Source organism: Aspergillus luchuensis, chromosome 1 (assembly GCF_016861625.1).
Source record: "Aspergillus luchuensis IFO 4308 DNA, chromosome 1, nearly complete sequence".
Taxonomy (NCBI): Eukaryota; Fungi; Ascomycota; class Eurotiomycetes; order Eurotiales; family Aspergillaceae; genus Aspergillus; species Aspergillus luchuensis.
Genome location: NC_054849.1, coordinates 107,912 through 120,313, shown reverse-complemented (window position 1 = coordinate 120,313; position 12,402 = coordinate 107,912). Strand labels below are relative to the sequence as shown.

Sequence of the window (12,402 nt, the reverse complement as noted above, 5' to 3'; positions counted from 1 at the left end):
AATTAAAAAAAATAAAATTATAAATTTTAAAATAAAATAAATAGTAAAATACAGAACTAAACTAGAATAATAAATAATCTAGCTTATATTCATTATTAAAAAAATTATTTATAGTAAGTTCCAGAAAAAATAAACTAAGTAGTAGAAGATAAGATATATAATAATATTAATATAAAGATTAATAAAAATTCTTTCTGAGAAAAAAACATTAATACTTTATAAAAATATTTTTAAAATATATATATCTATAATTATATAAATATATATACAGAGAATCAGACTTACATATTTTCTCTATAAAATTAAGATATAAGAAAGTAACTAATATAATTATAAAAAAAAATTCTAGATTTTTAAATATATATTTTTAATATGCTCCTGCTTTACAGGGCTATATAATTAAATATTTAATAAAATTACTATATATACAGATTTAAAAATTATTATTAATTATAATTTAATTATATCAGACCTGTAAATAATTTATTATATTATTAAATTTATATTATAAACAGACTTACTCAGGTAGTTTAATTAAATTAAACTTAATTCTAATTTTAATTTTAATCTAGATTAGAAACATATAGATTTCAGGACCATGAAAATAAGTACTGAAGATATTAAATAAAAGAACTAAATATATTTTACTTAAGTCAGCAGGAAAAATATATATACTAAAAGAAATATATATATTAAAAGCAGGATTTAGATAAAGAATAAAGAGAATAATAGTTTATAAATAATTAATTAAGCAGCTGCCTGGCCAGCTGTAATATTTATTTAAATCTATTTTTATATAATATTATTTTACTTTATTATAATTAATTATATTAAATTATAATAATAACCTTCCTACATCATAGCATGCATTATTTTATGTATTAAAGAGATTTAACAGTATTCAAGACTATATTCCTGCTTTAAACAGTGAAGTACCTGCATAGCTAGCATCTTACTTAGCAGGCTCGATCAGGTATAAGAATATGAATTAAATTGAATTGAATTGAACCCCATCAGCCTGAGTGCCGAGAACTTGCCGGGTCTCACTTCCCTTGTCTGAAACACACCTAATCTTCTCACTGTTGATCATACTTGTTTGAGAGTAAGAGTAACTAGTAGCATGAGGCTCATCATGACTTATTAGACATGACTGTCTTAAACAGCACATTGCAATATGTACTATTCTGGTCTGCACTCAATGTTGGGAATTCCAAAGTTCGATCGGCAACAGCATCGACCCGTACTTACTCCGTATTTCACACATCTTATGACCTCTCACAATCTGTGTCATGCTATTAATTTTCTCAAAATTATTTGATTGATATGACATCTCACTAATCAATATTGATATCATAACATAAATCATGTTTTCTCCTTAGCTGTCCTTTGTGCTTGTTGTTCTTTATATTGCATATGCTGGTTTATTATATATTTCTTTGAATCCTACTAGCTTGGTAGACACGAAGTACATAATATTGAATTTTTTTTGTCTCCAGTCTACGGTAGTATCTGTAGTCTAGATACAAATAAATATATAATTGCGTCTCTATTCTCTTCCTCTCTGGGCTTGCCATATCTCATGCTATTCCAACCATGTTAAACTCCCATCACAGGTAATGTATACCATCCAATGTAAGATCAAGCAGTCGGAGTAGATCTCGCATTAACAGCCATTCTCCCTTGCTCCGGTAGTCCAATGAGCGCCCCTCGCGTTACTCTAATATAATCAGACGCAGCGTCTTCCAGTTTGAATATTACATGACTGCACGAGACACGCTATGGTCAAGTATGATTCGAAATACGATAGGCTATTGATAAATGTTAGATACCATCTTCTGGAATCATGCCCCAAGCACCCAAACAACGTGTATCTATACACACTACCATGTATCAGATGGTTGGCACTGGTTGATAGTTGTAAGCAGCATCTCCTGCGGAGCTTGTTCTGGGGAGTATCTTACGCCGAAAGTCTGATTGCTGCAGATCATCCAGTTAACCGGCTGATATACAAGCAGTCCTTGTCCGTATTTTCTGATAATATCATACCTTCCCTACAACAATCATAGCCTATAAAATTGATTTAACGTTGGGACCCCATATCTCTCGTCATCTGGCTGACTAGACGCGATATATCGTTTGTGGGCTACCGGTTAGCGCGACGACAATTGCTCCACTACTCTCTGCTGGCCCCGCTGAACCCCCCAAGCTTTGCGTTACAAGACTACGATTGGATGAAGCAAAGATACGCTCATGCCAGACAAGGCACTGGTGGACGGGATTTCACCAGATATGGGTAGTGGTTGGGAAAATGTCAATTTCATGGTGGAACTCCGCCTGTGGAAGTATAGCAGTCTTTTTTTCGCCTAAATGCGAGACAGATAGAATCAAGCTATATACTAAACCGACAATGGCTTTTGTTCGCCAGGGCTGGTAAGCTGCTGTTGGTTTTGGCATTTCTAATTCGAGCGGCCAAATCAACGGCCACGTGGATCTGGTGGCAGCAAGTACTGCCGGCGAAACGAGACGAGAAATGCCTGAAAATTGTGTATCTTACAGTGACCTGCAAGTTGCCAATACCATCCAACGGAACCATACACAGGAGCTGTTTGCATGTTCTCAGTGCATTGTCATTGAACATTTATATAGTAGCTCTGTCTCTAATCCCATTATTGTGATTCTGGCACTGTGCATATTTCACAAAGTGTGATTTTAGTTGCTGTTTCTGCAAGGCGATTCATTAAATTCATGAGTAATGATAATAGTAACCCCAAGCATGCACAAGCTTCCCGAGCTTCATATCCTTTGCCTAAGACCCAGTCAGCTAGATACTGTAAAGAAGCCAGGTCTCATACAAGAAAGTCTAAAAGCTCAGCGGTCATCAATGGATCATCTTCCTTCCAGCTATGATATCTATCGGTGATAGACTGGTCGTTGAAAATTTGGGCGCGATCAAAATCTATCCAGAGGACTCTGTCTGTTTCTGGCTGAACCACCATATGGCGAGGGTATGGATCACAGTGGCAAATTCCAGCCTCATGGATTTGCTGAATGATGCTCAGAAGTGCTGCAGCAAGGTTTTCCGTATATGATTCAAGGCCTATTTGCTTCAGATTTGGGATCAACTCCAGTAGGATAGAGTTTGGGCGATGTTTATCCTTCAGAAATTTGTTCAAGTGAGGTTGCCATTGCATTGGATTTGTTTGATCGATTACCCCATAAAAGTCTGGAACAATCCCTTGCTGGCATAATCCTTGCTCCTTCAGACGACCATATGCAGCGCTCTCGCAGATATAAGGGTCAATTTCCCTATAACTGGGATGCCATGGTTGCTTATCAATGGCATGATACTAAGGCTGTCAAGGACAATTTGACAAATGATATAGATAGCGTGGTTCTGGAGTAGATGCACTTACCACCTTCATGAGACATAGTCGTGCTTGTAAAGATACTTGAAAGACGCTGGAAGTTCCTGATTCCTTCACACACCTGATAGAACCAAGGTCGTTTAAATTGAGCATGATAAAAGGGAAGACAACGGTGTTGGTGTTGGTGGAGCCAGTGTCTTTATAACCTCCCCTGCGGCGGCTTTCATTATGTAAGGCTTGGCAACCCTTTATAACTACGGGGGTATTATTATTAAGTACTTGAGAATGGAATACGCACAACTCCTCATATAGAGTCCAACACGTTGTAGTTACCTATGTATTTAGTCACTGGCAATAGGTAGCATAAGCAATAGTTAGTGGGAGAAATAATATCTCTGTTATACTGCCCCATACTAGTGCACTAGAATTAACCTTATATTCCCGAGTCTCACATTATTCCAATAAATATATATATAGATAAACGCAATAGAATTGAGCAGAAAAGTCACAGACTTCCTTAAAAGTTCTCAAATAACACAGATGATGAAATAGGAAATAAAATATCGTATTGATCCTTTAGGAAGAATCAATATGTAGGAAAGATTTATCACTCTGATAAATCCTCTTGATTATATATAGATAAATCTAGGCTGACGCCTCATAGAAGCTCAGCTTCAGAACTGTATCTTTATAATGTAATTTTATTTCAGATCTGGATTATATGTCTAGTATTCATCCAAATTGCGTCACGGAACAGCTTTAAGTACGCATTTCAGTTACCTTCCGCCGCACCATTGGCAAGAGGACTAGGATATACAGCAGTACAGCTGATGGCTGCACAGAATCAGGATCAAGGCAGAAATAGTAAAATCTATTCCCCAAATACTTTTGGTGTGGTCAATGTAGAAGGGCTTACTCGATACCCAGCAACTTTGCGAGCCCCTCCGCCGCATGTTTCCCCAATCCCTCCAAATTCCCCATCCCCATCATCTCCAATACGGTAATGTCAAAGCCGAACGCTTGTCTCCACCAGCTGCGCATCTCCACACCTACCAATGAGTCCATGCCCAGCTGCGACAGCGGCAGCGAAGTATTCAAGTCCTCACCCGTCTTGAGCAAGAAGTTGAACAGCTTATTCCCGATCTCTCTTGCTAGCAGACTAGCGCTTTCCCCGGACTTCAATATATACGGGTCAGATTTTGTCCGGGCGAGGAAGGCCTGCAGAGTATCACCGTCGGAACTGACATCGTGTACGTTGGTCTTCGCGACGGAATTATGGTATAGCGCCATACGGCGATCCTTTCGCCAGAACACGCGACTCTCGGGACTGCTGAGGGGCACGGATGTGCGGAGACCAAGGATGAAATTATTCTTGTCTACGAATCCTAGGCCGTTGTCGACATTATTGATCGCGTTGGGGTTCACGGAGAAAGACATCGTGGCCAGTACGGCCTCGAGAAGCTCGGACTCGGTAAGATGGTGCGCACCCGTCTGCTTCAGGCGCTGGAGCAGGGCGTCGTCCTCCGCCACGTAGCCGATGTCCTGGACCGCGCCGATATCGACCGCGGAGGCGGCCAGCCCCAGTTTGGTCCGGTACTGGACGAAGGCGTCCAGGAAAGTATTTGCCCCGGCGTAGTTGGCCTGGCCGGGCAGACCCAGCACACCGGACGTGGACGAGAAGAGCACGAAGAAGTCGAGGGTGATCCCGGCGGCCTGGGTGGCATTGTGGAGGTGCCGTGTTCCTTGGATCTTGGGGGCAACCGCGGTGTTCCATTCGGCCAGCGTCATATGGGGGAACGCTTGGTCTCGGAGGACCATGGACAGTTGGAGTACGCCTTTCAGGTTGGGTGCTTGCTGCATGGCTCGTTTGACATCAGCTTCGTTGGTGACACTGCCCTGGACGAGGCGAACGTCGCATCCCATGCTCTCAAGCTCCCGGACGAAGTCGTTATCGTTCGGACCCTGGCCCGCGCTCCGGGAAAGGAAAACTAGACGGCGGGCCTTGTGCTCCACGAGACGCCGCGAAACAGCGCGTCCGAGACCACCGAGGCCACCGATCATGAGGTAGGATGCGGTGCTGTCCAAGTCGAGGCTCGTGGAAGCTTTCACTAATGTCGGGTCGATCGTGGGGCTGCCATCCGCGTTTCGCAAGAGGATGACCAATTTGCCGAGATGGGTTCCTTGTTGCATGTATCGGAACGCATCCTCTATAGCTGAGGCATCGAATGTCGTAATGGGCCTGATTGGTGTGATATGACCGGCTCGGAAGTACGTCATGATCAGTTCGAGAAGTCTGTTTTCATGAAAGCCGGTCTAGTCAGCGTCCCCTGGTTCATTGCTATGTCGGGGTCTTAACGTACCGTTTGCACTCGGATGGCCGCTTGTCTCGCAGCAGGTCCAAGTAAAAGCAGGAATACGTGCGGCTGCCCAGGAAGCGGCCCATGTCGAGCCGAGCAGCCCCAAGCATGTCACGCTTGCCGATGTCCACCATCTTCCCGAACTCAGCAAGGCAAAGCCAGGTCGCGTGCAACAGCTCCCCGGAGAGGGAGTTCAGAGCCAGATCGACTCCCTGGCCTTGGGTTTCGCGCATCACACCTTCCACAAAGCTTGAGTCATGGGAGTTGAAGATGCGATTTCTCGGCAACCCATATGTTTCTATCAGGTATTGTACCTTCTCCTCACTCCCTACCGTGGCATAAATGGTGGCACCTGCCATGCGGGCCAGCTGGATGGCGGCGATTCCAACGCCACCACATGCACTGTGGATCAGGATCGACTTGGCTGGAAGTCAGCATTGCGGCCCCCTGGCCTAACACGGATGGGGCGGGCTTACCTGTCCTTCCTGCAATCCGCCCAGATCGAACATCGAGTAGATGGCGGTAGCAAACACGACCGGCATGGTTGCTGCGTCTTCGAAGGAGAGGTCCGAGGGAATCTTCGCACAGAGCTTCTCGGAGGCAATGGCATGGGTCGCGAAAGTGCCATCTTCGCGCAGCATGACCCGGTCTCCGGGACACAGCCGCTTGACGTCGGGGCCCACATGGCGAACGATTCCGCTGGCTTCGACGCCCAGGCCATTGTCGGGAAACGGAACCACAGCCAATGCGCCCAAGACATCCTGACGGAGGAGGTTAGTAAGTAAGTAACCCATCAGGCATGCATGGTGGAGAGGGTCACGTTCTTACCTTGAAGTTCAGGCCGGCTGCGTAGATCTCCACCTCGACTTCGTCCCCAGCCAGGGGCCTTCCTTTCGAAGCCTTCCAGTGCAGGGAGCTTAGGCGGCTGGGCTTCTCCATGTCAAGAGCGACCCAGTCGTCTGGCTCGGTCATAACAGCGAGGTCATCCTTGAGCGAGAAGGGGAAGATCCGTCCCACAGAGACGGTCCCACCCACAATGGTATACTCATAGTCCGGATTCAACGATTCGTCCTTCGCTCGGGTATGGAATTTGGCATAGACGTCGATAATCCTGTCCAGCGATGAACGAATGTCATCTACTTCACACGTCGCAAAGTCCACCAGCATCTCTGAGCGAATGGAGCGTGCGGCGCCGATGACCTGGGCAAACCGGGGGTCGGGGCATTGGACTTAAGAGAGGTGCGTGATCCACAGCAGACCCGACTCCCCAACGGTATTTAGAAGGTGCTGGAAGGCTGCGAAACGAGTCGCATCGATGTCTTCGAAGAATGGGCGAGTGCAGTCGAGGAGGGAGATGATGTCCTGGGACTGGGGCAGTTCGTCCCCGAGCCGGAATGTCTGCACCTCGTAGCCTCGGTTGTTAAGCCGGCGCGACAAGGAGTCCGCATAACTGTCATCACTGGGGTCACAGAGCAGACTGACAGTTCTCTTCTGGTCTGTACCATCATCGACCTGTGGCTTGGCCACCATGATGGCGTTCAGCTGATGCGGCTGCTCGCCGTCAAGCACCACCGCATCCAAGCCGGCGAAACCGGCGCCTTTCAGCTCCAACTCCCAACGAGCCGGGGATACGCAAGGCTCGTCCGGTCTTCCATCCGGCCCACCGTACCACCAGCCCGCCAGTGTGCCGAAGATGAAGTTGGGCCACTTTGAGGGGGAGTTCAGCTCGTGAAGGAGCAGTCGCCCGTTCGGGTCGAGGAGCTTGTGAACATTTCGGAGGGTTTCACCGAGGTAGTTCGTTGCATGCAGAACGTTGGTCGCGAGGATCAGATCGTACTTCTCCCCGTCGAACCCCTGCTCGGACGGGTCTTTGCTGATGTCCAGGGTGCGATACTCAATGTTGCTCTCCCCACTGAACCGCTCCTTGGCCGTCACAAAGAAGCCCGAGGAGATATCCGTGTACGTGTACTTGGAGAAAAGGGAGGGTGTGGAGCTGGAGCCAGTAGAGCTGGGCAGGCGTAGCAGCTTCAGGATGCTCGCCGTCGTCGCGCCGGTGCCGGCTCCGATCTCCAGGATTCGCAGGTTGGGTTTAGTATGGGCTAGGTGTTGGATGAATTGGGACCGGTCACACGCGTCGGTGACAACATAGAGCTTATACAAGGTGTCATCCGCGAGAAGGATATCGAGGGCCTCTGTTTCGCCGGTGAAGAGCGCCGCGATGTTGGTGGCTACTTTCTGGAGCCCGATAGCGCAGTCGACGACGGGAGTCTCGGACAGGTGTTGCACCAGTCGTTCGATCCTCTCCACAAGGGCCTCATCCTCAAGGGCAAGGAAGGTGGACCATTTTTCTTCAAGCCGCATTGCTTCCACCTGGCGGTTCATCCAGTCGCGATACAGGGGCATATGCGCCACCGGCGTGCTAGCATCTTTGATGCGCCGACTGCCGTAGATCATACCTAACCGAGCCAGCTCGTCCAAAGCCGGCGTGTACAGATGCCTAGGAAAGGACGGCTTGATCAGCGTGGTGGCGTCCAAGAAGTCGATATGCGGTCCCCATGTCAGGCGGGCGGTGGTTTCAAGGCCGTCGGTCTTTCCTGCCTCGCCGGCCTCTTCGAGAGGCGAAAGCTTCAAGCCTTCCATGTGCATGACAATGGTACCATCAGCGATGCATTGCTGGACCTGCCCAATAACTTCCCCGGTGCCTTTGACACACGTGGCTGAGGCCGACACCTCCAGGTCATCTACCCTGGTGGGGGTTTGCCGGACTATCACACGGTCGATCTTGGTGGGCACTCGCCGGTATGCCTTGGCGTCTACAGTGCCCAGGAGGCCAGCAAGAGGAGCCGCCTGAATGCAGGCGTCGATGATAGTGGGATGGAGGTGATAGTACGTTTCGTCTCCCGCTTGGTTCGTGGTCACCTTTGCTCTCGCTAATCTCTCCCCCGTGCCCGTTTCAATATTGATCAGGCGCTTGAACATCGGTCCGAAGTTCAAGCCTGCGCGGTCCATGAGGTCGTAGTACTTCTTGGATTGTAACTTCCGCGGCAGGGCATCCCTGAGAGCGGCCGTCCGCGTCTGCTCTTCCTCCGCCGCCGTACCCGAGGCCTGGCCAGTGCAGTGCTTGGTCCACGTCTGGCCGTTGTACGAGGCGATGGTGAATTCCCACCATTGGCTATCTAGCGAATCAGTCAACCGATGGGGATGGAAGGTCGTCACCACCTCGGTGGGTGTTCCCTCGCGCAGCACTAGGGCCGAACTGATCACCACGCCTCGCAAGGTGTAGCTCCCCTGTGATCCGCTGATCTGTCGGATCGCCTCTCCGACCATTGACAGATAGCCCGCACACGGCAGAATGATATCCACCTCAACTTTGTGATCTCGCAGCCAGCCAGAGTCCTCAACCCGCATCATGTTTCTCCAGCTCGGCTCCAGATCAGTGCCGAGCAACTGACGATCGCCGAGAAGCGGATGGCTGGCAAACTGGCGGAATCTCCAATCACGGGAGATGCGGGACTCGCGCCAGTAGTCCACTCCATGGTCCCAGGGGTACCGAGGCAGTCCGGGCAAGCAAGATCCCGAGGGATAGAGGGCATTCAGGCTGATCGGAAAGTTCAGCTGGAAGAGCTTTCCGAGCGCTGTCAGGAACGACTCCACGCAATCTTCACCGCGGCTCATCGCCGCGATGTACGGAACCGAGTTTGAAGATGCCCGAGCAGTCAGGATCTGTCTCACGGGCCCTGCGAGCGCGGCATGTGGTCCGATCTCCAGAAAGGCGACATTGTCGACATGATCCAAGAGCTCGGAGACCGCGGCCCGGAAAAGCACGGGGGATTCCAGGTTGCGTTGCCAGTAGGCCGCGTCCAGGGGCAGATCCTGTTCCTGCTTGCCAGTGACGCTGGAGAAGAACGGCTTTCCGGGTCTCCTTCCTACCAGGTCGCGGCCGATGGTGGTTGAGTAGTTGGTTCCGACCTCGCGCATGTGGTAGAAATGATAGGCCTTATCAACTTTGAGAAGCCGAGCCGTGACTGTGGGATGCTCCTTTTTGATCCGTGCAACCGCGGCTTGCACCTCCTGGGCGTCTCCGGAGAGAGTGACGCTCTTGGGGGAATTTTCACAAGCGACCACAACAGCGGGAGGTGAGAGAAAGCTCTGGACCTCCTCCCACCCGAGCCCGATGGCCGCCATGGCACCAGGGCGGGTTTGCCCTGCAGCGGCCAGGCCTCGCTGCCAGGCTGCGATGATGGCCTCCCGCGCCGTCAAGGCTCCCGCGGCATAGGCAGCTCCAATCTCTCCGCTACTGTGGCCGACCACTGCCGCCGGGGTGACTCCGACTGCGGCGAAGAGATCCACCAAGCCGATTTGAACGGCTGTGCAAAGGGGCTGCGAGAGCTCGGCAGTCTGGACTCTGGACGTCAGGGCCGGCTTGAGGAGCTCTTCCTCCAATCGCCACTTGGGACCGTTCGGGGCTGCTTTCAGGTATTTGTCCAGCGCCTGGATGGTGTTCTGGAACGAGAAGTCGGAGCGCAGGAGGAGGTCCCGTCCCATGCGTGCCCATTGTGCGCCTTGACCGGTGAAGACCATGGCGAGGCTGGGCGCGGAGGTGGGCACCTTCCGGCCGGGCGACGGGGTGACGATTCGGTCCGGACCGGCAATCAGAAAGGATCGATGCGGGAGATGCTCTCGGCGGGTAGCTAGGGTGTAGGCCAGATTGCACAGCTGGTCCTGGTGTTGCGGGACCCAGTTCTCGAAGGTCTCGGTCATCCGCTGCAGCGATCCAGCCACGCTGGCGGAGAGAAGCAGCAGCTGGGGGCCGGCAAGGAAATCATCCGGCGTCGGGCTGGGGATCTGAAAGCTGCGAGCAGAGTCGAGGATGAGATGCGCGTTGGATCCTCCCACGCCAAACGAGTTGATGCTGATTCGCTCCCATCGCGATTCCGGCCACGGCGTTGGATCAAGGGGCACCGTCAATTTGCAGGCCTCGAATGGGATCTTCGGGTTGGGGGCAGTGAATTTGATATTGGGGGGAATGATGCGATTCTCCAGAGCGAGGACACCCTTGATCAGGGATGTCAGCCCGGACGCGCCCTCGGAATGGCCTAGGTTTGGCTTGACTGATCCAATATACACGCCTGCATCCCCAAAGACCCGCGCAACGGCCAGCGTTTCGACCGGGTCGCCTGTTGGGGTGCCCGTGCCATGGCACTCGACGAAGGCTGTCTCGGCCATGTTCGTAATTCCAGCAGCCCGGTATGCTTTCCGGATCAGAGCCTCCTGGCTGTCGGTGCTGGGGTGGGCGATGCCCGGTGTTTTCCCGTCGCTGTTGGACATGACAGACCGGATCACCGCCCGGATGGGATTCCCGTCGCGAAGGGCTGCGGCCAGAGGCTTGACGAATACGGCGGTGATGGCCTCGCCTCTCGCGTAGCCGTTTGCATCCGCCGAGAAGGTCTTGCAGGACCCGTCGGGCGACAGAACTCCCTTCTCGGTCATGAACGCCGTCGCGGCTGGCGCAAAGATCAAGCTCGAACCCCCAACGACAGCGGCGTCGCAGTCACCTCGTTGGAGGGCCAGACACGCTTCATTTAGCCCCACTAGCGCAGACGAGCACGCGGTGCGGATGGTTATACTGTGCCAAGTCAGTAACCCTATCCTCTATGGGAAAGTGAAAGGAGTAGGGGAAGAAGGCACGACATACCTGGGCCCGCGCAGGTCCATTTCATATGAGACCCGATTCGACAGCATGAAGTCACTATATCCATCCACCCGGTTCATGCCATTTTGCTGGGGGTCTTTGTTTTGCAATTCCAGCCAGTCCTCCCCGTAACACCCCATGTAGCAGCCAATGGGCTGGGCACGGAAGTTGACTTCCCCTGCGTCGTCGAAACACTCTCTTACTACTTCTAGCATCTGGCGCTGCTGTGGATCGGCGGCCTCCAGTTCAGCCCGACTGAGTGAGAAGCGGGACGCATCCAGCGCACCGAGCTTGATGCTCTCGTCGAGAAAATAGCCGTACTCAGTCACCACCGTGCCTGGTCGCTTGGATGGGGAGTGGAAGGCCGATACATTGTATCGTGACTCAGGGACCCGGGACCGCGCATCGCCTTTGGCTATCAAGAAGTCCCAGAGGTCTTGCGGACTCCCCAGTCCACCAGGGAGTCGAAGGGCCATTCCACATATCGCGATGGGGGAGAATGTCGTACTAGCATCATTAACCTGGCCCCCGGGGTGAGGAGCAGAGCCAGAAAGACCATTTTCTCTGGATGGCATTTTGAAATATAAAGATACAAAGGCTCACTGCTAAGATGTTAAGTTTCTAGCCCTGACATTATGAAGTCTGCGTTGCGAGAGACGGGACTTTATATGTCCGTGCAGATTGCCTTTTCCCTTACCGACTTTCTCTGGTTGTGGGATAGATGTCATGATCGAAAGACGTCAGGCTTGTCCTCTTTGCCTATCTACTCTCGTGCATGACTCTTAGCCTAATCGAATTGGCCCCCAATTTTCGTTGATAGCGGATTTTGATTGAAAGCAGTCGTACGTTTTCAATCCTTTTTGTAATCCAAAGACGTTCTTACAGTACAAAGGAAGAAGGGACCAATGAAAATGTAAACACCTGTAGTATTTTGTACATGTCCAGCCGCAGTGGTGCATGGTGCACCAGGAAACGGAGTTTATTATGT

At 50.6% G+C, this 12,402-nt stretch overlaps 3 protein-coding genes across 3 annotated transcripts; all 3 read right to left on the bottom strand.

Moving 5' to 3' along the window:
• Positions 1-2,743: 2,743 nt before the first annotated feature.
• Positions 2,744-3,518, bottom strand: AKAW2_10045S (uncharacterized protein; the record flags this gene model as incomplete). The annotated part of the gene is made up of 3 exons (XM_041687323.1): positions 2,744-2,806; positions 2,853-3,347; positions 3,414-3,518. The coding sequence occupies 3 exons, from the start codon at positions 3,516-3,518 to the stop codon at positions 2,744-2,746; spliced, it is 663 nt and encodes a 220-aa protein (XP_041536765.1).
• A 759-nt stretch (positions 3,519-4,277) lies between these two features.
• On the bottom strand, positions 4,278-6,889 carry AKAW2_10044S (type I polyketide synthase; the record flags this gene model as incomplete). The annotated part of the gene is made up of 4 exons (XM_041687212.1): positions 4,278-5,658; positions 5,726-6,141; positions 6,199-6,483; positions 6,551-6,889. The coding sequence occupies 4 exons, from the start codon at positions 6,887-6,889 to the stop codon at positions 4,278-4,280; spliced, it is 2,421 nt and encodes an 806-aa protein (XP_041536764.1).
• Positions 6,890-6,952: 63 nt separating this feature from the next.
• Positions 6,953-11,989, bottom strand: AKAW2_10043S (type I iterative PKS; the record flags this gene model as incomplete). The annotated part of the gene is made up of 2 exons (XM_041687101.1): positions 6,953-11,348; positions 11,418-11,989. The coding sequence occupies 2 exons, from the start codon at positions 11,987-11,989 to the stop codon at positions 6,953-6,955; spliced, it is 4,968 nt and encodes a 1,655-aa protein (XP_041536763.1).
• Positions 11,990-12,402: the final 413 nt, after the last annotated feature.